Raw genomic sequence first — 22448 nt, forward strand, 5'->3', positions numbered from 1 at the left:
GGAGAAGGTCGTCAAAACCCCGCCACCCGACATAGACATCAGCAAGCCGGTATGGGTCGAGCTCCCCTGTCCGGACGACGAATGCATCACGGGCGGCCACGCTTACGGCGGTAAAATATACGTGGGGGAGATCCGCGCGTATATGTGGGTCTTCCAAGGTGCTGAGGATCACGCGTATCTTGCGGAGCATTGGAAAGACAATATTGAAGCCTGGGTACGCAGCGGAAAGGCTCTGGTAAGTACAGCCCTCTTATCCGGGACTGATTATACTAAATTGATATCAGCTTCTGCGGAGGAAGTACGCGACTCCTGAGCAGAAGGCTGCACTCAGGCAGTGGGAAGATCGCTGGCGCGAGTGCATGCTGTCAGTGCGACAGAAAGTTCTCAACAGGATCATCGTAGGCAACGTCACCCAATGCGTCAACGATGCCGAAATAGCCGCGTACCAACAGAAGTTCAACCCGCCGCCAAATTTGAGCTTGCCTCATATCAAAGGCCCTGTAGGGATTGTACGAAGGCAAGTCTACCGTGGAAGCTGGAACATGGCAGCAGAAAGGCGAGCAAAGATGACGAACGCCTCGACCTCGTACGAAGACGACGGCCTTCCTGGAACCGTGGGCGAAGCGTTCGTTGTAGGGAAGAACCTCAAGCGAGCGCTGGACGACGGCGACTTTGAAGAAGCTGTGTCAGCACTCAAAAGACCTCACCTCGAAGACGCTCTCGCGAACAAGAAGAGCTCGCTGACGGATTCGGATTACTTAGGCTCCGGTGACGGTATGAGCGACCCCATATCGAGCGACCCCATCGCAGATCCTACGTACCGTCCGGAAGCAGACGACGGCTCGTATTCGCAGGACAGCAACCACGGGGAATCGTCGCAGGACGGTTCGGCATCCCAAGACAGCTCTTCGCAGAACGGTTCAGCGTCCCAGGACAGCTCTTCGCAGGACGGCGAGGCGTCCAGAGAAGACGAGTCTTCGCAGGAAGATGAGTCTTCACAGGAAGATGAGTCGTCCCAGGACGGCGGCTCATCACAGGACGGTGGCTCATCGCAGGACAGTCAGGAAGACTGACCGAGTTGCGCGTGTTAGGTGTGAGCGGGCTACTCGTTGCTAGTCGCTGAAACCAGGTTCCGGCTAGACGTCTTCATTCGCGTTTTGTCTCGTTCGTTTTGTTACGCTATCGTCGCTACAATCATCGCTTCCCGTACGGCTACCTATGCTACTCATCGTTATCTACTGTCACGCAAAACTCTCCCGTGTCCGCGTGTGTACGTATCTTTGAGGTCTATTCACTACTACAGCTTGGAGGTTACGCTGTCCGAGCTCAGGCCACATCACGAGGGGCGTCCGAAATTAGGAAGCGCCCGGTACCAAGGTGGCGGCACTTAGTTGACGCCTCCGTAGTCTCGAGTCAAGCTTCATGCAACTCACTCCGGAGGAACAAACGGATCTAACGGAGCTGTTGCTGCAAACCCCTAACCTCAACGCGCGACTTACGTCCTTGCTGCACAGACTTCCGGGCCCACACCGCGTTGAGCGACTTAACGACAACCAGCAAAGACAGTCAAGTCTTTACGCGCAGCCTGACATTGATCCGACGACTGGTGAGCTGAAATATATCGTTGTGCTGTTCACTAAACCAATGATTTTGACAGTGAATCTGGAGAACACATCTTACTGTACGGACAACAACACTGAGATTGATCCGCCCAGACACTTCACTACCAAAATCCGACAATCAGGAGGTACGTGTCACTCTCGCACTTTACTACACACTCAGTGTGCGCTAACAGACGATATTAGCAGATGAATCTCTGACCGGCGGCACTATTGCTACTGGCCCCCAGCGGCAAACACGGGCCTCTCGACGTGCCCGCGAGCAAGCTCACCCCTACGCCCCTCAGCCAGTTGCAAGAACTGTTGCTGCAAACCGGTTTGAAAAGCCAGGCGGTGACGAACGCGCTCGAGGACTGCTCCGACAGCGACCACAGCAGCGCCTCCCTCCTTGCCCTCGAGGCGGGATACAGTTCCTCCCGCCTAACGTTGCAATGGAGTCCCACGCCTCGACGGAGTCCGAGGAGGCACCGACGCAGCAGTGGCAAAACACCTCAGAGCCAAGTCTTACCACCGGTGCCGCTGTTCACAAGTATACGTCTCTGCTTACATCGAATCTCAACGATGCGAAGCTCCTTGACGTGTGCAAAGCGGTACAGGCAGACGTGACGCAGCTGCAGGGGTCGCCTGTTCGCCAGGATGAATCGCTACGCTCTCTGGTAGCCCGGTGCGCGCACAGCCTCAAGCTGGACGCGGCAGCGAGTTTCTGGCTGATCATCAGCCACATTAGGCTGGCCTTTAGAGTGGCAAGGTACGTCACCTTTACGGTATCTTCTCCTCGTGTTGACTGGCTCTGGTGTGAATAGCATACTTGAATCTGATGATGGCCAATCGGACGAAGGCAAGCTCACGGTGGCTGGAATTTGGCGCAGAGAATTCGAAGGCGTTGAGGGTGCGCCAGAAAAGAGAACATTTCAGGACTGGAATACTACTGGTGTGAAGTTTGCGCGACTCGCGGGAGGTGGTAAGTGTAGCTCGATTCTGTTCACAGACTAGATACTTGTCTTAAACTTCGCGCACAGGTTCTATCTATATGCTGGTGCTAGTAGCCGCTCAGAATCTCAGGGTACCTCTGGCTACCGCCAACGCACACATTGCGCAAGATTTCGGTAACCTCCTGAGGTGGCCGGACGGTAAGCTGATCATGTTCTTCATGCTGGACTGTTCTAAGACAATGTTCAGATTCGAGAACTGGACGGCTCGTAAAAAACATCATAATTCCCGCAGTAGCCCGTCTGCGAGAACAGTGTCCAATTAGCCTCATCAGTATTCTGCCGCCAGCTCCCCAAGCTGGAGCGTCAAGATTGTTTCTTCCATCAGCTCTATGCGGTCATCTTGAGGCGTCGGATCGTGTATTTGACTCCTGGAAACTGAAGTGAGTATCGAGCTCTCTATTGCACTGACGTACGTCATCACGGCATACTAATCCCTCACAGCTCGTTTTCTCTAGTGCCAAGGAACAGAGGCGTCTGGATATCGTGCTACGATGAGTGCGACACGAGCAACACGTTCACATATCCGTCAACCGACGAACTTGGCTCGTTATCACCGCTGACCCCAATCGACTCCCCCGTCCCTCAGGAGTTCGACTTACCAGACCACGGGGTCGATTCCCCGCTCAGGCTATCTCCCGTCCCTCCGCAGTTAGAAGAAATCGTGGTTCGCATCCAGTATGACGAGCAGCGGGAGGATAACCAGCGCTATCCAGGACCGCGTGGCGACAGAGAGAAGAATATTGTCTGGACAGAACGAGCTCGTCAACATGCGTCTAACTGCGTTCAACCGGCAAGCTTTGAGGGTCTCCAGACTGAGGTATGCGGTGAATTGATTCTCAATTCCGTATCAAACTTGAACCCTACTTTTACAGCTCGATTGTTTGTACTCTGAAGGAAAGAGAATCAGGGACGACTCATATGTGCGCGTACCCTTAGAACTTGTAAGGTCAGTAGTTCTAGTATTGCCCTAGTTACCTGTGATGCTGCAATTACTCACGAGGTACAACTCACAGAGACGTGCTGACATTCAGAGGCGCAAACAACAGTCTCGTAGCGTCGATCTGCACGTCGATGTCAGAAGCTATGGCAGCTGATCTGACGGAGCGGCTGGTCGTGTGCTTCGATACCGATCCTTTGAACGACGTGGACACTGCGACGCAAACACAGCACGACTTTGAAGCTATTCATTTCTCGTGGTACAACCGCCACGCCACAAAGGTCTGAATACTTGTGCCGTGCTTGACGTTCACTAACGATGCCGTCTGTATAGGGCCACGACGCGCCCTCGGACGTACCGCCACAAATGATGAGCAAGTCGGGACGCTCTAGGACCAACTACCGTCAAATGATACCGTATCCGTCCACATCTTTGTCAGTTAAAGTGGATTAACAAGGGTACTTAGAAGTACCTTAGGTCAGATTAACTTGGTACACTAATGTACTTCCTAATCCGTGATCCAGTATTGATCCAGGATTAGCAAACTGGATTTAGAGGATTAGAGTTTGGATCAGTGTCATTAATCCTGGGCTAATCTGGGTGGATTAATACCAGCTAATCTGATTAGGCTACTGGATTAACTGATGATTTAAAGTGGATTAAGAAAATAAATGGCACCAGCCAGGATTGAACCCCTGACCTGATGAAATATTACATAATCACCTATTTGAGTCGGACTCTCTGCACTCTAACCACTTCACCATATGGTTGTTATAAACCTAGAAACACAATGCTATATGACACATTCTCTGAATGCTGGACTTAGACATATTCTGGCCCTCTGTTACTGTGCTCTGCACATACCTGGTTAATCTGCAGATTAGTACTGGATTAACACAAGCTGATCTTTCTGGATTAGTGGTGCTAATCCTCAGTCCCATCTGGTCTTAGATCAGCTGTGTTGCTGCATGGATTAACAAAGTTAATCCAGTGGATCAGAGCATACTGATCCAAATCTCAGTGGTGGATTAGTGTACTCTAAATCTGATCTCAAAACTGGATTAAGTGTAGATAGATTATGGATCAATACATTCTAATCCTGATCTCAGAATTGAATTTAAAACTGGATTAACTGTACTAATCCAAATCTCTAATCCAAGATTACACTCACAGTTAAACCAATTCTGAGACCAGGATTTATCTACACTTAATCCAGTTTTGAGATCAGATTTAGAGTACACTAATCCACCACTGAGATTTGGATCAGTATGCTCTGATCCACTGGATTAACTTTGTTAATCCATGCAGCAACACAGCTGATCTAAGACCAGATGGGACTGAGGATTAGCACCACTAATCCAGAAAGATCAGCTTGTGTTAATCCAGTACTAATCTGCAGATTAACCAGGTATGTGCAGAGCACAGTAACAGAGGGCCAGAATATGTCTAAGTCCAGCATTCAGAGAATGTGTCATATAGCATTGTGTTTCTAGGTTTATAACAACCATATGGTGAAGTGGTTAGAGTGCAGAGAGTCCGACTCAAATAGGTGATTATGTAATATTTCATCAGGTCAGGGGTTCAATCCTGGCTGGTGCCATTTATTTTCTTAATCCACTTTAAATCATCAGTTAATCCAGTAGCCTAATCAGATTAGCTGGTATTAATCCACCCAGATTAGCCCAGGATTAATGACACTGATCCAAACTCTAATCCTCTAAATCCAGTTTGCTAATCCTGGATCAATACTGGATCACGGATTAGGAAGTACATTAGTGTACCAAGTTAATCTGACCTAAGGTACTTCTAAGTACCCTTGTTAATCCACTTTAACTGACATCACTGCCGTCCAAAGATATGGTGGTCCATGAGCCCATCTATCAGGCAATGGAGCGCATTCTGGGCGATGTGTTCAGCTGGATAGATACTAAGGTAAGCTCAATTTCCGTATTCTACTGGTACTGTGAACGTGTTAATCTAGTACGAGTAGGTGCAGACGATCCTTCCAGGCGTATACCGTCATCTCGAGGCAACGGCCAGCATCCTCCCTAACCACCAGCAGTCGCTGGTCAACCCGTTCGTGGGTTTGGTCATCAACGTCAACGTTGCAACCTACGCCCACAGAGACAGCAAGGACGACACTGTCTGTGTCGTCCTTGCTGTTGGCAATTTCGAGGGCGGCGAGTTGTGCCTGCACGAAGCAGGCCTCGTCATACCGCTGCGTCACGGCCATTTCGTTATTTTTCCTTCATGCAAACTCACACATTTTAATCTACATTACAAGGGGCGACGGGCTTCAATAGTGCTACATACGGACCGTGAGATGTTACGCTGGGCAGAAAGCGATAGGAACGGCTGGGCTTCCAATGTCTATTTCCACTAACGTAGAAGTAATGAGTGTTGTTGACATGTAGAGTCAGATAGTTAAGTAAATGAACGTGTGTTTCTTTCTTAAAAGACATGCTGGTCTTGCGGCAATAAACTCAACTCACGGACAACGTCGTACTCCCGTGATCTTGCGCGGACCTCCTCGGGCAACGGCTTACCGCAACTCAGCGCCCGATTGCTCGGCGCCGCGTCGTGACTTCAACGTTCGCACTTTCCCTCCTCTGCTCGCTGGGCTTGTTCATCTCTCTCTGATCTTGGACTGGCACCATGTCTCCGCGAACTCGCTCCGCCGACTCGAAGAAACTCACCGCTCAGGCGAAAGCGACAGGATCGCGGGCTCGAAAGACCAACAAGGTAACCAAGACGCCAAATTCGAGCAAGGCGGCTTCCAAATCAGGCGGCGAGGCCCCGCTGTCCGCGAAGGAGCAGAAGCAACTCGAGCTGTTGCTCAGGAGACAGTCAGTTCAGAAAAAGAGTAAGGACGAGGAACATCAGGCGGGTGAGTGCGTTCTGCACGGCTGTTGAAAATATTTGATGAATGAATCTATACTCAGGGGTGCGCAAGAGGACGGCTGAGATGACTCGCAAAGAACAAGGATCGGAGGATGAACATGAGGAACAGCCCCGTAAGAAAGCAAGGCAAGCTCGTGGTTCCGGCGGCGATGGCGAGGGCGATGGCGATGGCGAGGGCGATGGCAATGGCAATGGCGAGGGCGATGGCGAGGGCGAGGGCGATGGCGAGGGCGGTGGCGATGAAGGAAGTCCAGACAGCGGTAGTGAGCTGGACATTCGCATGGAGAGCCCTTCTCCTCCTGCTCGGCGTACGTGCAATCTCATAAGCTCAGAAGCTCTAACTAATACTGATGTATGTTTGAAATGAGCTAAACCTAAGCCGGCTTACAGGCGGTTGAAGAATCCCGAGCCGGACACGAGGAAGGGAGATGCCCCGTTGACCGAGGAAGAGCAGCGCATCGCACAAGCTATCGCCCGTAAGTCACATCGCATCAGGAGCTGCGTGTATCACTACTAACACTGGTGTCTTAACGCACTCCAGCAAAGGGCAAGGCTAAAGAAAAGCCCGCGTCGAAGAAGTCCGTAGTCATTGAAAGCCCGGAGGCCTCGGAGCAGGAGAACGTGTCTGTTCGCTCGGGATCGGCAGAGAAGGAGGATAGGTCTAGGCAGGTGGGAAAGGGGAAGGATGTTGTGCGCGGTAAGAAGAAGGCGTACGTGGAGATCAGCGTTACAAAGGTGAGTATTGTATGTTATACGGACTTGAGAACCTGACGTGTTTGTCGATGAAAGGGCAAGAATACGTCCAAGTCCAAGACAGTCGCTTCAAGTTCGGAAGATGAGCAAGATGACGATGACAAGGTGGACGAGCTCGAATCATCGGACGATGACGGTGGCTCCCGGTTCTCGGTGCAGGGAGCAGATGAGGACGGCGTGGATGACTCGGATGATGTGGTGGTAAGTGGTACTTGCGTTCGTTCGAAGCGTTGACGTACAGACGCATTGTGTAGGAGATGTCTACGAAGGACGTGAAGAAACACCGTAAAGGGAAGGGCTCTCAAGTAAAGGCTCGAGCGCGCGTCAAGGCTGCAGACCTGCCCATTGATATCCGTCCACTTGTCACCGCTGCTCAGAACTTCCTCCGGCTTCGCCTTGCACTCAAAAACGCGTGGACCAGCGACTCCTCTGTGGCAAGTTCCCGTCTGCTGGACAACATGCAGCTCGTCGTCACTGCCTTGAAGGAGGCTCGTGACATGCGCGACAAGGACGGCAAGAGGGTGAAGAGTATGCGGGTCGCATATAACGAAGTGCAGGATAAGAAGGGGCACGAGGGAGATACACTGAGAAAGAATGTCCAAACAGTGGTGAGTTACGTCGTGGGTCTCAAAAATATCTTAAACCTTCATTCTCGGCAGGTCTGGACGGTCGCCTCTCAGTTTCGATTCGACGTAAAGAAGAAAGCGAAGAGCGTGGTCGAACACGCGTACGGGCTGAACAGCCTGTCGGTTCAGCAACGGATATCGCTCGCCCAATGGCTCCTCAAAACTCACCTGATGAAGGTCAAGGGTGGCAAGCGTGAGATCCCTAACTTCGTGTTCGGTGACATGAGGATTATCTGGAACGCGAAGGATAAGCTAGACAAGGAGGTACGTACTCTATCACTAGACGTGTTTCCGACGTGTTGTTGCGTCGTGATACCCGCTAATCCAGGCGTGCAGAAATGCTCTGTCAAGTCAGAGCTTCTGTTTAGGCATCCTGCAATCTCGGAGATAATCGTGCAGCAGTGGTTCCAGGGTCATGCCACAGGCGTGCCTGTCGACCGCTTCAGCGCGGTCCCAGACAATCTCATCGCTTTGGTCTGCAACTCGGTAGGTTCCTGTTGCGATGTGTTTTCTGTACTGTGCTTATTATCGCAACGTCATTAGATAGATGCTGCGTTGAGCGAGATAGCTTTCGGGAATCAAGTAGCGTTCACCAACAGGGCCTTCGCACCAAAGTAAGTCATTCTACACTCCTCTAAGCAGTGATGTATTGACCGGTCGCTAGGTGGGACGATCTGATGTCAATACTCGAAGCTACGCAGAAGAACGCGCCCGACTACTACGCTGACATGAAGAAGCAATTGTGGGCTCGTATAAGGTGAGTGCTCTGCGTTTCAGACGTAGGCAATAGTTACTTACTGATAGAATACTCACAGCTCCAGAATTGAAGGCGATGATGAGGAAGATTCGGACCAGGACGACGGGGAGGACTTCGTTAAGTGGACGAAGCTCCAGGACATGGTGCTCGAGGCGCCCACCGCCCCCTCGTCCTCGAACGCGGGTCCGGTGTCATCGTCGAGTACCGCGGCGAAGCCCTCGTCCGCCGGCAAACCTACATCGTCAAAGGGGAGAACCAGTGGGGCGCAGGGTAAGCAAACAGTGTACGACAGTATAGCTATGACTGATGGAAGCTTGCACGACACAGCGTCCTCGAGCAAGACGGTTCTTCCAGCTGAGCCTGGTGTGAGCAGCGACGGAGAGCAAGCGGGCACAGAGGGACAGGAGCGCGAGTATATGCCTGATACTCTTATGTCTTCTAGGGCTGACGTTGCGACACACAGGTAACGAACCTGCTCTGAACGCCGATACTGCCCACCCCTGATCGCCTACGCCAGCTGTCTGAACTCCAAGGGTACGACAGCTCATTTATCTTCGCTCTGGGCACTCACCTAAATTGTTTTTATTTTCAGATTACCAATATCTACTCGCGTCTACTATACCCCACATCCTTGGAGGTAACAATCTACTATGTACGTTGTCTCGCATTCGTTGCTGTGTGCTTGTAGTACGTTGCTATCGAGCCTGTTGTGCTTTTGCTGCATGTATATCAATGTTGTACCAACTATAGAAGCGTGAATGAATGAATATAAGGGATCAGTGGAATTAATAGGCATTGCTTGAAAGAATTAAGAGCTTGGTCTCAAGCCCAAAAGTAAAAGCTCCTTGAGAATAAGCACATAAGACTTCCATTGTAATGTCATGAATGACTTGGTCAAGGCATTCAAGCTGGGACGTTAGGACTGGTGAGAAGAGCACAAGTAATACTTATGGTCTCATACTCAAGTCCAGAATGCAGCTTTGCTAACTCTCAAGTCTTTCCCAAGAACAAAACGTAAATGACTTGTCTTTCTGCCTTTTATTACTTTAGACTACTTGAGAGCCTCTCAAGACACATGAGTTTTTCCTGATGACTACTCCCTGTCCAATGCTCTCGGCTACCGCTCGAGAGGTATTGGGCACGTCTATGTATCATACGACATCATGTGCCAGTACCACGTCCATCTCCATGACCGATTTGACGACAATCCTTATCTTCAAATGCCGGGGGGCCTCGTCCTATACAAGTGCATTGGCCTCTTTCACATTCACGGTCACAAGGCGGAGTGCGAGCTCCGGCACTCTCTCACCTTCACCGAGGGGGCCGGGGAAGCTGACGGCGAGATCATCGAAACCCAATGGTCGGGGATCAATCCCGTGTCGGGTAGTACCCGCTCAATGTCAACATCCCACCGGCAGGAAACCCTCGACCGGCACATGAACAATTGGAATTGGAAGAAGATGATCACCATGGGTATGGTCTAGCTGATTGTGGCATCACACATTGGGCTGACGGAGGACAGTGGCTTCGCTGAGAAGAAAATCAAAGCCAATCGGCCACTGCTGGCCGACATGAAGGCCGACCTCACCGCAAAGGAGGCCAGTGTCGATGCCGACATTTTGGGAGAGTGGAGGAGGGAACTCAGGATAGTACAACGACGAAGGCTGCGGGATGTGAAGGTAATGGACAGGTATCAAGCGAAGAAACAAATTAGTTGGTACACTCTGCTCTCCATGCCGAGCTCTGGTCTGATTTGGTCACAGTGCCCTCGCGGCTCGAACTTCAGATAAAGCTTGCAGAAGAAGAGGGTGAGGGCGGGGACCGCGTTGGCACAGCGGACTGGATTGCCGATGGCCTTAAGCTTGAAGAGCAACAGTCAGTGCTTTGACCTCCTTTTCCGAGCTAATTCTGATCGCCCTGCTGCAGACTCGCAATCCAGAAAGATATAAAGCAGATGGGCGCCACTGTGACGGGGGCTCAAGAGTTAAAGCTGGCCAAACACAGGAAGCCTCTCGAGAGTCAGATCCGGCGGTTCCACCGGCGAGCGGCTGCAATTCACCGAAGGCATGACTGGGGCGTGGCAGAGGAGGAAGCAGTGGATGACGACTCGGCTGCGGAGTGGGAAGACGATCCCAACGATCCCCCAGCACATGCGAACAATCCATGGTCCATCTTTCCCAGTAAACCGCCCGCACCATACCCAGTGAAGGCGGCGGAACATACGAAACTCGGGCTACCTTCGAATTTCACGCGGAATGCTCTTACCGCCAATGGATTGCAACGGTTGGCCGCGCACGAGCTCACTCTGCGGCGCGGACAAGCAAATGATGCCTTGCAGCAGCTTCGGATTCTCATCGGCAAGAAATCGTTTGAGTTCCAGACAACCATTCGGCACGGGAGGAAAGATGGCAATAAGAAGCGCACCCGATCCTTCACCAAGTTGGGTAAACTCGACCGAGCTGTACAGCTTCAAGCCGCAATCTATCGCCGGGCCCGAGCGGCCATGCAAGTGCTCGGCGTGTCTGCAGAGGATCAAGCTAAATATCAGCAGCTCACCCCAGACGATCTAAAGACAGTAACCGCCATTGCTGAGCCCAACAAGGCCGGCCAACGGCACAAGTCCCCGTCGTGGATATGGAATGTTAACGTCGGTGGCGACATACGGAGCAATGACGAGTTGGGAATCAGTACGTGAGACGGCGGTGCGGCATTGAATAACTCGCTGACATTGCGCATAGTTCACAGGGTACAGTGGTTCCATGCCCGTTCAAAGGTCGACAGATTGGAGGAAGAAGCCGCCATATTGCGCAGGGAGCTTGACTCCGTGTGCCGATACTTTGACCACGAAGCATGCCGGTGGCGAGGACTAGCGACCAATAACACCGATGCCGAGTACCCAGGATTTTCCCAGCACTGCCGAGCTCAAGGTGCACTGTTTGATCGCCTGCGTGAAGATGCAAAGGTGGCATGGCGGGATCTGTACCTGGAGCCGAATGTCGTGATGTAGTGGTAGGATAGAAATTTACTTTGTAATCGTACCACCTACCCGGCTACACAGTCTACATATTCCGAGGGTTGTGACGAGCTGTCAGGCCCCATGGTCCCAGCTCCGAGTCCGAATGCTTGCCCGAAGTGCCGGCCCGAGAGTGTAACCAAATACTCGGCCGGCGCACCAGTCCGAACTCCCGGCCCGAGTATATGACCAAACACTCGGCCCGCGCACAAGTCCGAACTCCCGGCCCGAGAATATGACGAAACACTCGGCCCGCGCACCAGTCCAAACTCTCGGCGCGAGGTATCAGGCATGCTCGTGGCCCGAGCAACGTTGAGAACTCAAGGTCTCAGTTGTGTGCCCAACTCTCGGCCCGAGCACTTCCCAAATCCTCGGTCCGAGCACTCTTTCAAAAGCTCGGGCCGAGCGACCAGGCAAATACTCGGCCCGGGTTAGGTGAACGAGGTGTTGGCCGCAATGTCGTATGCCTGTATACATAGTGCCCGCGTGGCCTTGGCAGAGGAAAGTCGTATCTTAGAGGGACTGTCGGTGCTCTGGTAATTCATACAAGGACATGAAATGTACTTTTGCCCGGGATGGCATCCTGCAATGTCGCATGCCAAGTAATGGGAGTTCGGTGATCATCCTGGCTCATTTGGAGCAACTGAAAGCACGACAGCAGGAGTACATGTGTAAGCATTTGGAACCAAGGACTCAATCCATCAACATTCCATCCCGCGCCTCCACCACATCAAACAGCAACATAATCCTTTCCAGCCTGGCATCAATCCCGGAAATGTCAAGGGACATTTCGCTGCTCTCGTACGTCACCGACATGACGATCTGTCCACACAGATATCGCCTGATCGAATATGTGTGTGGCCGCTCGGGCACCACTTCGGCATAACTAAATATTAATGTCACAATCTTGATGTACATTGAACCGTGGGAAGCACTCACGGGGTGGACAATGCGAATGGAAGCAATTCCCAGCTGAGGAAAGGAAAGGCTTCGAGCCGGAAAGACTGCCAATGCCAGTCAATGCGCGCGGTGGGATAGGTGCGGACCAATGAGAACGCACCATGTCCATATGGCAAGTCAACACAAATAAGAGCTTGGTGTGATTGAGGAAGGTGATGGGGGTAAAATATCACAGTTACCATTACAGAAGGCGGGCTGCGAAATGGCCTGTCGGCAACGTGCCACACGTGCCGAGCAGACTATACCCAAGAAGGCATGTCTCCCCGAATGTAATCACGTGCTCAGCATCGGCGATCAGTTGATGATAACGCTTCGCACTCGCATGTTGTCTACACCTACTCCTGTATCGTACACTATCCGCGTTGTCTGGACCGAGCTGCTCAACAACAATGAACACCATGCTCGCCGAACTCCTCGCTGACAGCCAAAGAAACATCATGATCCCGAAGGCCCTCAAAAATCTCGCCGAGGCCAAGCAGAATCCTGCGCTGCCCGGCGCCCTTAACAATTTTCTCATGGGCATCGTAAGCTGCCCCGGTATCGTTTGCTTGTCGTGCAGCTAACATACGACAAAACCAGTCGGTCTCTGCCCTCATGATCGGCCTCCAGGAGATGTTGAAGCCAGAGGTTGCCGCTACGTATGGTCTTACAGAAGCAATGACCACTTACTGCGAGATTGTGGCACCCCGGGGAAGCAAAGACTTGGCCATTGTCACGAATGTGATCGAGGCTGTATCCGGCATCGCACCAGGGCAAAGTGGGGCGCCCGCTACCACCGGAACCAGCGACACTCCTTCCGGCGAGCACAACGGTAAAGTGTTTCGGTCTAAGCACAAGTTTCCAGTGATGCTAATCCCAGCCACCGGAAGATCAACTCCCGCAAACCGTCCCCGCCCTGCCGGAAAGCAACACTCCGGAAGCAGTTCTGCAGGAGCTGCGTGAAAGCCAGCGCAGCATGGATCAGATCATCGCCGAGCAGCTCGGAGCGTCGAGAGAACAATACCGCCGTCTCGAGCAGCAACTGGAGTTAGAGAAGTTGCGTGTAAGACAATTTCACCACCATTTGCGTTCTCGTGCTCTGCTTATGCACATTTGTGTCGTAGGACGGAGTTACTGTTCGTGCCGAGCAAATCAGCCGGGCATATCTCCCCCGCTTCCCGAACCCCCGCCCCTCAGCCCGGAAATGATGCCGGGAGGCATGTCGAACGATCTATTCAAGTGGTTCAAGCAACTTGGAGGGGCCATGCAGACAATTAATATCTATATCCAGGCGGAGCTCAACTTCTGGCACGCTGCCGCCCGAGCGAATGCGGCAGAGTGGGAAGCCTGGCAGCGCGGGATGACTCCAAGGGCCCCGGCAGTGGCGTCTCATTTCCGGGTCACTCAGGCTGGTGAATGAGTAGTGTAGAATTTGTGTCGTTTCACCCAAGTTCCATTCATGTATTCCTCCCACTGCTTGCTTACAATGAAGACTTGCACATTTCGCTGAGATGATACGCGGTGTTCCCGGCCCGAAGAAACTCAGTCTCGGCCCGTCAACGATGTGTATGTCGGGGGCTAGTGAAGTGCACACATTTGTAACTTGGACTCGTGGTTGAGTACTGGTCCTGTAACCCTAAACACTACGAGTGCCCAAACGAGAAAACCCATTTCCCCCCCAGCCCAACACATATCCCGCTTTCGTAGTACCTTCACTCCCAAGTGTTCCGCCAACTCACGTCCGGCATCCCAGCCAGCGATGTACATTGCGTCGCATAAAGTATGCCACACATATCCGCTCCGCCGACGCCTGTGGAACATCGTGGGGGAGGCGAGTGCCCGAGAATGCGGTGACCGTTCCGGTTTTGTAAGGAAGTCGGAGACCCAAAGTCGGAAACTTGATGTACTGCTCGGATCGCCACCAATCGTCATCAGGATGTCGTACCACTCCTTCGGAGACAGCATGTCCCGATGAACCGGGCTCGCTCGGTTTGTGATTACCGAAAGGGCATTGAACGGGTTGTGCCATAAATCTACAATGCTGGCCCGGTCCGGGTCGCTTCGCAGAGCTTCAATAGAGGCACGACCGGCGTCATACAAATCCGGATGCATGATGCGCAGCATGCCGGATATGATGATATGCGGATGGGCCATCTGGTCTAACCACATGTGACCGGCGGGGCCGGTGTTCGGATCGGTGAGCAAGCGAGAGACCAGTGGGACGTCGTTGGCGCCCTGCTAAACTTTGAGCGAACAATTCGGGAAGTCTATCCGGAGACGTACAGCGTGTCCGAGCCAGAACCACCCCGGCGAAAACGCGACACACGCCGGCTTAAGGTCGTCCCCCTCCTGCGGCTCCCGGAAATTCTCGATATTTTCCCTCCAGCTTGCACTCGCCTTGGGGCGATTGTGGGAGAGAAGTGGATTGAGACCGATTGTGGCGTGCCATATCGCTCTCTTGTACTCGGTCATAGACAGTTGGCGGTGGACATATGTATTCTGGCGTACCTGGAAGACCTCCGTGATCACGCCGGGAAGGTGCCACATCAGCACCCGGCCCTGATTGTCAGCGATGGTAAGCGGATCCTGGCAGTCCTCGTATTGCACTGCGGCCAATTCATCATCGTCCGGTACAGTGCATGGATGAGTCGACGCATCCCACTGTACAGTCCCTGCCTGGTGAATGAGTGGATGAGCATGTAGGCGAACGATTGATGAGTGCTCACGGCGATTCCTGTACGCGTCGGCCAGCATCTGCGCTGCACGCCTGGCCTGGCGAACCAGATAGACGTCGAGGAGCAGTCCGGGAAGCGGAGCGGCGCCGGGGCGCGATGCCGGCACCGAGAGGAAGTAGAGGTACAATGCCTCCAGATACGAGCAGTACTGGTTGTGCACTTGGGATACTGTGACCATGGTGGGGATTGATGCAGAGTCGTATGAGCGACGTCGCAAGTCCCCAGACAACGCCGGATGCACGTCCCTGAAAAAAAGCGGCCTCATGGTTACCTTGTGTATAGCATGTGGCTTCCTCATGGCCCAGATAAGGACTCGAAAGGATGGCTGACCCGCTGCATGATCACTACTTATCAACATTGATGGGAGATAATATTATCATCTGCCATCCATTTGTTGACGCATCGTCCAACCAGCCGACGTTCCTTTGGCTTGCCTGATCCAGGGCTCAATTCTAGCGGTAAGCCGGTGCTGTACAAGGCCGGCCGGAGCGTTGGAGACGAGAGGTGCCCGGCCGGACAGCCCTCCGGCCGGCACGTTGGAACGGGGGATGGGGTGCTACGGGTGCACCGCTGGGGGACACATGGGCAGGGTGCAGGCCGGCCGGAACGTTGTGGATGAGAGGTGCCCGGCCGGACAGCCCTCCGGCCGGCACGTTGGAACGGGGGATGGGGTGCTACGGGTGCACCGCTGGGGGACACATGGGCAGGGTGCAGGCCGGCCGGAACGTTGTGGATGAGAGGTGCCCGGCCGGACAGCCCTCCGGCCGGCACGTTGGAACGGGGGATGGGGTGCTCCGGGTGCACCGCTGGGGGACACATGGGCAGGGTGCAGGCCGGCCGGAACGTTGTGGATGAGAGGTGCCCGGCCGGACAGCCCTCCGGCCGGCACGTTGGAACGGGGGATGGGATGCTCCGGGTGCACCGCTGGGGGACGCAGGGGCAGGGTGCAGGCCGGCCGGAACGTTGTGGATGAGAGGTGCCCGGCCGGACAGCCCTCCGGCCGGCACGTTGGAACGGGGGATGGGATGCTCCGGGTGCACCGCTGGGGGACGCAGGGGCAGGGTGCAGGCCGGCCGAAACGTTGGAGACGAGAGGTGCCCGGCCGGACAGCCCTCCGGCCGGCACGTTGGAACGGGGGATGGGGTGCTCCGGGTGCACCGCTGGGGGACACATGGGCAGGGTGCAGGCCGGCCGGAACGTTGTGGATGAGAGGTGCCCGGCCGGACAGCCCTCCGGCCGGCACGTTGGAACGGGGGATGGGATGCTCCGGGTGCACCGCTGGGGGACGCAGGGGCAGGGTGCAGGCCGGCCGGAACGTTGTGGATGAGAGGTGCCCGGCCGGACAGCCCTCCGGCCGGCACGTTGGAACGGGGGATGGGATGCTCCGGGTGCACCGCTGGGGGACGCAGGGGCAGGGTGGAGGGCCGGCCGGAACGTTGGGGACGAGACGTATCCGGCCGGCCTGCCCTGCGGCCGGAACGTTGGTACGCTACCGTCTGCAACGTTGACCCGGACCCCTCCGGCCGGCGCCGGCCGCACCGTCTTAGACGGCCGAATCTCACTCCGGGTCTACCGTTCGAAACGTCAAATCTTACTCAGTAGGCTCTTTTCCTGTGGAAGGTCACGCATAACGGACTGAAAGTTGGTCCGTACTGGATGAAGATTCACGGATATGAAGAACGGGCACAATGTCAGCGCTGTGGAGCAGTAGAATCCGTACAACACATACTTTTTGAATGTCTGGCGACCGGCCAGGCCATGATATGGGACCTGGTTTGTGCCGTATGGGCGAAGAAACGTGCCCAATGGACGGACCTCTCCCTTGTGGACGTCCTCGCCCTAGGCCTGAAAGAATGGAAGGACGATAAAGGCCGCCTGCGCCAGGGAGCAACGAGACTCTGGCGAATACTTATATCTGAGGCAGTCCACCTCATCTGGAAACTACGGTGTGAGCGAGTGATCGGTCATGCCGACGATGAGAACTGGGAACACCACACAACACTGGTTGTATTTAAGCTACAATACGCTCTCAACAACCGGCTGGCGCTGGACGTTGAGTCTGCGAAGAAGAAGTATGGGAACTCTGCGCTGACACGGGACTTAGTCCACGCGACATGGAACGGAGTGCTGCAAGATGAAGCGGCTTTCCCGGACGACTGGACGAAATACACGGGTTTTTTAGTGGGTAGGACACCGGCACTACGAGTCGACCTCGAGCCGGACTGATGAGCCCCACACTGATTGTTAAATCGTGCGTAAATGGCATTTTTCACCCTGGTTTGGCGCTTATGGGGAAACTCATACGCAAGCTGGATGATCCGGGATGACCAATAGTCACCTGCGGACGTCCGTAACGGCCCTCCAAAAAAAAAAAAAAAAAAAAAAAAAAAAAACATTTTCGTAGTCTTCGAAGTACTACTCGACAATTTGTATGCTGTGATACCTCGAACACACATTATCATGTCCCTCAGCGACGCTGTTCCATATGTCAACACCATACTCATCACACTTCAAATCCGACGAACGTGTTCGGGCGGTATATAGTCCCGCATCAGCCACTCCCAGTCTCGACTGCCAAAGTCAGCGGCCGTCCGGAACTCGACTTTAGTCTGAGACCAAGGGTTGCTGAGCGTAACTCCGTCGTTCATACGCTCTACCTCGCGGAAGCACGGACCATGGCCTACGAGCCTAAGAGACGTGCACGCGGTTGCGAGCTCGAGCGTTTCCACGATCGGATGATGCTTGTTGTCGTCGATGTGGGTGAAGACGAGCTTCGGGAGGCCTGTCCACTGGAGAAGACCATGAGTATCACACTGGATGAGACAGCGATGAGGTAGTGCGTACCAGATCAATCCACGAGCAGTGTTGGTCCAAGTCGCTGTAGTCAAGCCAGAGACGTAACGCTGTTAAGCTTCCAGGGATTGCACGCTTCAAAGCGCAGAGCTGGGCCTCTCCGTTGACATGGAATGCGAGATGAATGCCTAGCACTTCCAAGTCCGGTAGTGACTGCATGACAAGAGATAAGTCATCGATGGTGCTTTGTTCATCATTGTAGTCCAGACACCGTAGTTTCTTCTTCGTCTGAATAAAGCCCCCAAACGCCCTCCGCTCCATTTCATTCGCGGAAGGCGAATAGAGCTTCAGGTGCGTGAGGTGAGGAAGCGCGTTGGGGTTTGCCGCTAGAGCAGCAAAGAGATCCGTTGAATCACCCGGGCAGTAGAGGACAATTTGCAGGGACTCGAGCCGCTCGTGGCAGTGATGAAAAAGGAGGGTGATGTTGCCGAGATGGCAGGCGTCGTCGATCGTCAGATCACTCAACTCCTGCAGGATATGTATCGGACACTCCGAAATCGCCTGGCTAGGGGCGGTGAGCCTAGCCAATGATCCTCTGCGGGCCTCAAGGAGCAATGCGAAGCGCGAACGATACGTGTCGTACGCCTGTGGGTCGACATCCCAGGGTTGTCGCTGAGCGTCATATAGGGCAATGTTCGTTGCTGCCAATTGCTTGAGAGCGTGCAGCGCATCCAAAGACTGAATCCTGAGAATAGTAATAATCGTGACAAGCAATATACGTTTAGAAGAATGTTGACACTCACGGCAGGTCGTATTCGCGAAGGTTGGTGCATGTCGACGCCAGTGTCTCCAGGAGCTCGGTGTCTGGGATCATGGTTGTGATGGTGGTGTTAGTGTACCACACGAAGGTGCGCAGATTGTGTAAAGCGCTGATGGCTTTCGTAAGACAGCCTTTCCTCGGACTATGAGCACCGCTAGCAATGCAAGGAACGATACTCGCTTACATAACTCGAATATCGCATCATTGGTTGCGAATGCGAGTATGTAGAGATGTTTGACATAAGAGGCGAAGACGGGATCAGTGATGATGCGTAGCAGTGCGGCGCACGACCGCTGCCCGCTACTCCGTATGGGTACAGTGATAGGGACACCGTAGATGAACTGCCAGGATCCGAACTGAATACGGAGTGTCGAGAAGAGCGAGCGAGCGGCGAGGTCGTGAAAACCTCTGGAGACAAAAAGGCATTCTCGTGTCGTGGACTGCGGAAGATATCTGAGAACTATCTGCCAGATTTCTGGAGGAATCTGACCAGACAAATGCATCGACATTTCCGCGAAGAAATGCTTCTTCCTGGGGCGAGCAATCTGTCAGTCGCACGGTTCGCATACAGATTAAACATTATCTCACTGCAAACGGACTTCCTTGTACTCAGCCTTCGTACAGTCTTGGCAGAGAGAATATCCTGATTTTTCCTTGTCGCGTTCCCGTTAGACAAGAGCGGAGACAGAGCCTGGGTCGAGGTAATAAGTGGAATAAGTTGCCTCCTAAGAACCTGGTGGCGTACGTACGTACTTACCACAAGGAGTCTCCCACGTTCATTATTGCGAGGACATATACTTACCGCGTGGTATTCATTTCATTTAAATCCCTAAATACTGGCACGACGGCACGTTCGACTCCAGCATCGTACGATCTACGATCGATCCCAGTGCGTCACTCCATTCGACGGTTCTCCGCAGGTTCTCCGGGCCGTCCGCGACGCAAAACACTTTCGTGGTTCCCAGGTATAAATCAGCCATATATCAGCACGGCCAACAGCTATCGCGTCGGTTGTCCATCCTTCTCGACTTCTGGTTGTTCACGATGTCGCACTTACCAGTGTTCAAGATTGTGCCTACGACGCAGAAGTACGACTGGGGGAAGATTGGGCTCTCCTCCAAAGTAGCGCAATATGCGGCAGCAGCGAAGATACCCGGGTTCTCGCTCGACGAGAAAGCTCCGTACGCTGAGGTATTTCTGCGCAGGGCATGTCAGAACTCTCCATCGCTGACAAGTTACGTAGCTGTGGATGGGTACTCATCCAAACGGACCCTCGCGACTAGCAGGCGCGGATATTACGCTCGCGGAACACCTCGCCGCACATCCGGAGCTCATGGGCCCGAAGGTTGTCTCGCGATTCCGCGACGCAGGTGCGGAAGAGGGCAACCTGCCCTTCCTCTTCAAGGTGCTCGCGATCGAGAAAGCGCTCAGCATACAGACGCACCCGGACAAGAAGACGGCGGAGGCGCTGCACAAGGAGAAGCCGAACGTCTACAAAGGCGCGTCGTGCGATTCTGCTACTAGTCCCCGTCGGGGAAACACATCCCGCTGAGACGCGAGCACGTCCCGCAGATGCGAACCACAAGCCTGAGATGGCGCTTGCCCTCACGCCGTTCACCGCGATGTGTGGTTTCCTCCCGCTGTCACAGATCGCTACCTACCTCACGTCGACGCCCGAGTTCGCCGCGCTCATCCCGGAGACCATCACCACGAAGTTTCTCGCTGCCGCGTCCTCTGCCGACCCAACCAGCCCCGAGGCGAAGACAGTGCTGAAGGACCTCTTCTCCGCTCTGATGACTGCGGATGAGGCCGCTTTCAAGGCTAGCCTGGCGGACCTCGTGAAGCGGTACGAAGCAAGCGGCGCAAACGCGGACGAGGCAGGCGTCAAGGACCTCGTCCTGCGTCTCAACAGCCAGTTCCCGGGCGACATCGGCGTGTTCTGCGCGTTCATACTCAACTACGTGAAGATGCAGCCGGGCGAGGCGATCTTCCTCGCCGCGGGCGAGCCGCACGCATACGTGTCGGGCGGTGAGCATCGCCTCTCACGAACTCTCTCAATAAGCACTGACGCGGCACGCAGATATCATGGAGTGCATGGCGACCTCGGACAACGTGATCCGCGCGGGGCTCACACCCAAGCTGCGCGACATCCCGAACCTCGTCTCCGGACTCACGTACGGCGCGGGCGACGCCAGCCGGCACATGGTCAAGCCCGCCGCCTTCGACTCCGCGGCACACACGGCGCTCTACAACCCACCCATCCCCGAATTCAGCGTCCTCCAGGTGCTGATCCCGAGCGGCGAGACGGAGGTGCACCCGCCAATCGAGGGACCAAGCATCGCTATCGTGACAGAGGGCAAGGGCGCACTGGAGTGGGCGGGGGAGAAACTGGTTGTTGCTGAAGGCGATGTCCTCTTCATCGGGGCTGGGACTGGTGTGAAGCTACTGGCGAGCGGGGATGGCCAGCTGGCCATTTACCGCGCTTTTGTGGAGGCGAGTTGAAAGAGGACCTGATGTCGGGACGCAAACGGACGGGAAAGAAGACAAATGGTTCGTGTATAACTAGACATGGGATGAGATAACATGTGAATGCGCGAGAGCGGTGAATGTCCCTGCCGCCGTTGTTTACATCACGAAATCTCGAATCAAAAGTTGAACTGGAAGCCCAGTGGCGAACTCGATGTGAGTACTCGGAGAAGGAGCCTGAGGTTACTCGCGTACTCTGAGTCTGCTGATCGCACGCAGCGGCTCGTCTAGCCTGCAAGACTTTGCACATATGGCTGTAAGTCGAGGAGCGACCGTGAGATGTCTGAAGGTTGCCTTGTGGATGCCACGGCGCAACCACAGGAACCTCGTGCCACGGTGCCTTGCCCAGTGGCCTGGCGAGGTACAGGGCTTGTGGCGTGAGAACTTGAAATGTTCCTCGCGGACCGCCGCCCTGTGGCGCGCAGAACCGATTTTGAGGATTATCCCCATCATCCATGCCCCGGAACCTTCTGAACTGTCCGTTGGAAGCCGACACATACATACCCTTTGAAGATCCACTAAGTGCAGTTCGCGACAGGGACTGACCAGCGCACAGAGTCGCTTCGCCGAGGTATGCCATATGGATACCAGATTTGGGAGCGGTGGTAAGCACGGACCTACTACACAGGTAGTACGTCACTGACCGTCTGTCGGAAACAGATTTGAGGTGCATACGCCATATTAAGGGACGTCTAGTCCGCCCATGTCGTTCCGATTTGTCTCCGTCGCGCCGGGCTCGTCTAGGACAAGATTCACCATATCGCGACCCATCGTGTGTCTGCTCCCCACGGTCTGTCTCGCATGCTAACTGTTCTATCCGTGTTTGCGAAGTTTCCAACAGATGCAGGAGCAATATCAACACTGTGCCCTGGGTACCTGATCGCCCGGCGACCAGAGCATCGATTCCTCAAGGTCCGGGACCTGCTTCATTAACCCTCGACCGCCGGCGTTATGTAGTCCAGGATACTGGGGCACGCCGAACAGTATACAGAGTCCAGTGAGTCATTCTTCTGGGTAGTGTTCGTGCTAATATTTGC

General features: G+C 54.2%; 11 protein-coding genes across 11 annotated transcripts; 7 read left to right on the forward strand and 4 right to left on the reverse strand.

The window, feature by feature from the left end:
* Positions 1 to 142: 142 nt before the first annotated feature.
* Positions 143 to 1073, forward strand: B0H18DRAFT_1129094 (uncharacterized protein; the record flags this gene model as incomplete). Its single annotated transcript, XM_048035389.1, has 2 exons — positions 143 to 235; positions 285 to 1073. 2 exons carry the CDS (start codon positions 143 to 145, stop codon positions 1071 to 1073), a joined length of 882 nt encoding a protein of 293 aa, XP_047884807.1.
* A 2597-nt stretch (positions 1074 to 3670) lies between these two features.
* Positions 3671 to 5670, forward strand: B0H18DRAFT_864387 (uncharacterized protein; the record flags this gene model as incomplete). The annotated part of the gene is made up of 4 exons (XM_048039750.1): positions 3671 to 3829; positions 3882 to 3986; positions 5421 to 5480; positions 5539 to 5670. Coding segments are annotated over 4 exons (456 nt in total), but the record flags the coding sequence as incomplete, so codon positions are not given.
* A 4003-nt stretch (positions 5671 to 9673) lies between these two features.
* On the forward strand, positions 9674 to 10069 carry B0H18DRAFT_893537 (uncharacterized protein; the record flags this gene model as incomplete). Its single annotated transcript, XM_048041374.1, has 1 exon — positions 9674 to 10069. A coding segment is annotated over one exon (396 nt), but the record flags the coding sequence as incomplete, so codon positions are not given.
* Positions 10070 to 11124: 1055 nt separating this feature from the next.
* Positions 11125 to 11367, forward strand: B0H18DRAFT_863472 (uncharacterized protein; the record flags this gene model as incomplete). The annotated part of the gene is made up of 2 exons (XM_048039738.1): positions 11125 to 11272; positions 11324 to 11367. Coding segments are annotated over 2 exons (192 nt in total), but the record flags the coding sequence as incomplete, so codon positions are not given.
* A 1580-nt stretch (positions 11368 to 12947) lies between these two features.
* B0H18DRAFT_962517 (uncharacterized protein) lies at positions 12948 to 13745 on the forward strand (the record flags this gene model as incomplete). The annotated part of the gene is made up of 4 exons (XM_048043112.1): positions 12948 to 13082; positions 13138 to 13374; positions 13418 to 13600; positions 13662 to 13745. 4 exons carry the CDS (start codon positions 12948 to 12950, stop codon positions 13743 to 13745), a joined length of 639 nt encoding a protein of 212 aa, XP_047884811.1.
* A 428-nt stretch (positions 13746 to 14173) lies between these two features.
* Positions 14174 to 15450, reverse strand: B0H18DRAFT_1129098 (uncharacterized protein; the record flags this gene model as incomplete). The annotated part of the gene is made up of 4 exons (XM_048035390.1): positions 14174 to 14235; positions 14277 to 14772; positions 14821 to 15209; positions 15264 to 15450. 4 exons carry the CDS (start codon positions 15448 to 15450, stop codon positions 14174 to 14176), a joined length of 1134 nt encoding a protein of 377 aa, XP_047884812.1.
* A 274-nt stretch (positions 15451 to 15724) lies between these two features.
* On the reverse strand, positions 15725 to 15877 carry B0H18DRAFT_893529 (uncharacterized protein; the record flags this gene model as incomplete). Its single annotated transcript, XM_048041372.1, has 1 exon — positions 15725 to 15877. A coding segment is annotated over one exon (153 nt), but the record flags the coding sequence as incomplete, so codon positions are not given.
* Positions 15878 to 15946: 69 nt separating this feature from the next.
* B0H18DRAFT_893524 (uncharacterized protein) lies at positions 15947 to 16462 on the reverse strand (the record flags this gene model as incomplete). Its single annotated transcript, XM_048041371.1, has 1 exon — positions 15947 to 16462. A coding segment is annotated over one exon (516 nt), but the record flags the coding sequence as incomplete, so codon positions are not given.
* A 418-nt stretch (positions 16463 to 16880) lies between these two features.
* Positions 16881 to 17498, forward strand: B0H18DRAFT_893532 (uncharacterized protein; the record flags this gene model as incomplete). Its single annotated transcript, XM_048041373.1, has 1 exon — positions 16881 to 17498. A coding segment is annotated over one exon (618 nt), but the record flags the coding sequence as incomplete, so codon positions are not given.
* Positions 17499 to 17677: 179 nt separating this feature from the next.
* Positions 17678 to 19630, reverse strand: B0H18DRAFT_1110345 (uncharacterized protein). The gene is made up of 5 exons (XM_048032767.1): positions 19474 to 19630; positions 19070 to 19416; positions 18869 to 19016; positions 18117 to 18810; positions 17678 to 18061 (listed from the first exon to the last, which is right to left on the reverse strand). Exons 2-5 carry the CDS (start codon positions 19392 to 19394, stop codon positions 17783 to 17785), a joined length of 1446 nt encoding a protein of 481 aa, XP_047884816.1. The 5' UTR covers positions 19395 to 19416; positions 19474 to 19630; the 3' UTR covers positions 17678 to 17782.
* Positions 19631 to 19730: 100 nt separating this feature from the next.
* On the forward strand, positions 19731 to 21558 carry B0H18DRAFT_1064491 (mannose-6-phosphate isomerase). The gene is made up of 4 exons (XM_048031158.1): positions 19731 to 20076; positions 20129 to 20384; positions 20458 to 20913; positions 20966 to 21558. Exons 1-4 carry the CDS (start codon positions 19930 to 19932, stop codon positions 21385 to 21387), a joined length of 1281 nt encoding a protein of 426 aa, XP_047884817.1. The 5' UTR covers positions 19731 to 19929; the 3' UTR covers positions 21388 to 21558.
* The last annotated feature ends 890 nt before the right edge of the window (positions 21559 to 22448 follow it).

Source organism: Fomitopsis serialis (assembly GCF_022376445.1).
Source record: "Fomitopsis serialis strain Sig1Antser10 chromosome Unknown B0H18scaffold_365, whole genome shotgun sequence".
Lineage (NCBI taxonomy): Eukaryota > Fungi > Basidiomycota > Agaricomycetes > Polyporales > Fomitopsidaceae > Fomitopsis > Fomitopsis serialis.

What these genes read in the sequence shown, in the direction of transcription:
- B0H18DRAFT_1110345 (XM_048032767.1), bottom strand. Translation starts at nt 19,394, where the DNA reads ATGTCGATGCATTTGTCTGGTCAGATTCCTCCAGAAATCTGGCAGATA. An exon ending in CTTCGCGAATACGACCTGCC is followed by an intron (nt 18,811 to 18,868) that starts GTGAGTGTCAAC and finishes TACTATTCTCAG; the next exon opens with GATTCAGTCTTTGGATGCGC. An exon ending in ACTGCTCGTGGATTGATCTG is followed by an intron (nt 18,062 to 18,116) that starts GTACGCACTACC and finishes GGTCTTCTCCAG; the next exon opens with TGGACAGGCCTCCCGAAGCT.
- B0H18DRAFT_1064491 (XM_048031158.1), top strand. Translation starts at nt 19,930, where the DNA reads ATGTCGCACTTACCAGTGTTCAAGATTGTGCCTACGACGCAGAAGTAC. An exon ending in GAAGCCGAACGTCTACAAAG is followed by an intron (nt 20,385 to 20,457) that starts GCGCGTCGTGCG and finishes CACGTCCCGCAG; the next exon opens with ATGCGAACCACAAGCCTGAG. An exon ending in GCACGCATACGTGTCGGGCG is followed by an intron (nt 20,914 to 20,965) that starts GTGAGCATCGCC and finishes CGCGGCACGCAG; the next exon opens with ATATCATGGAGTGCATGGCG.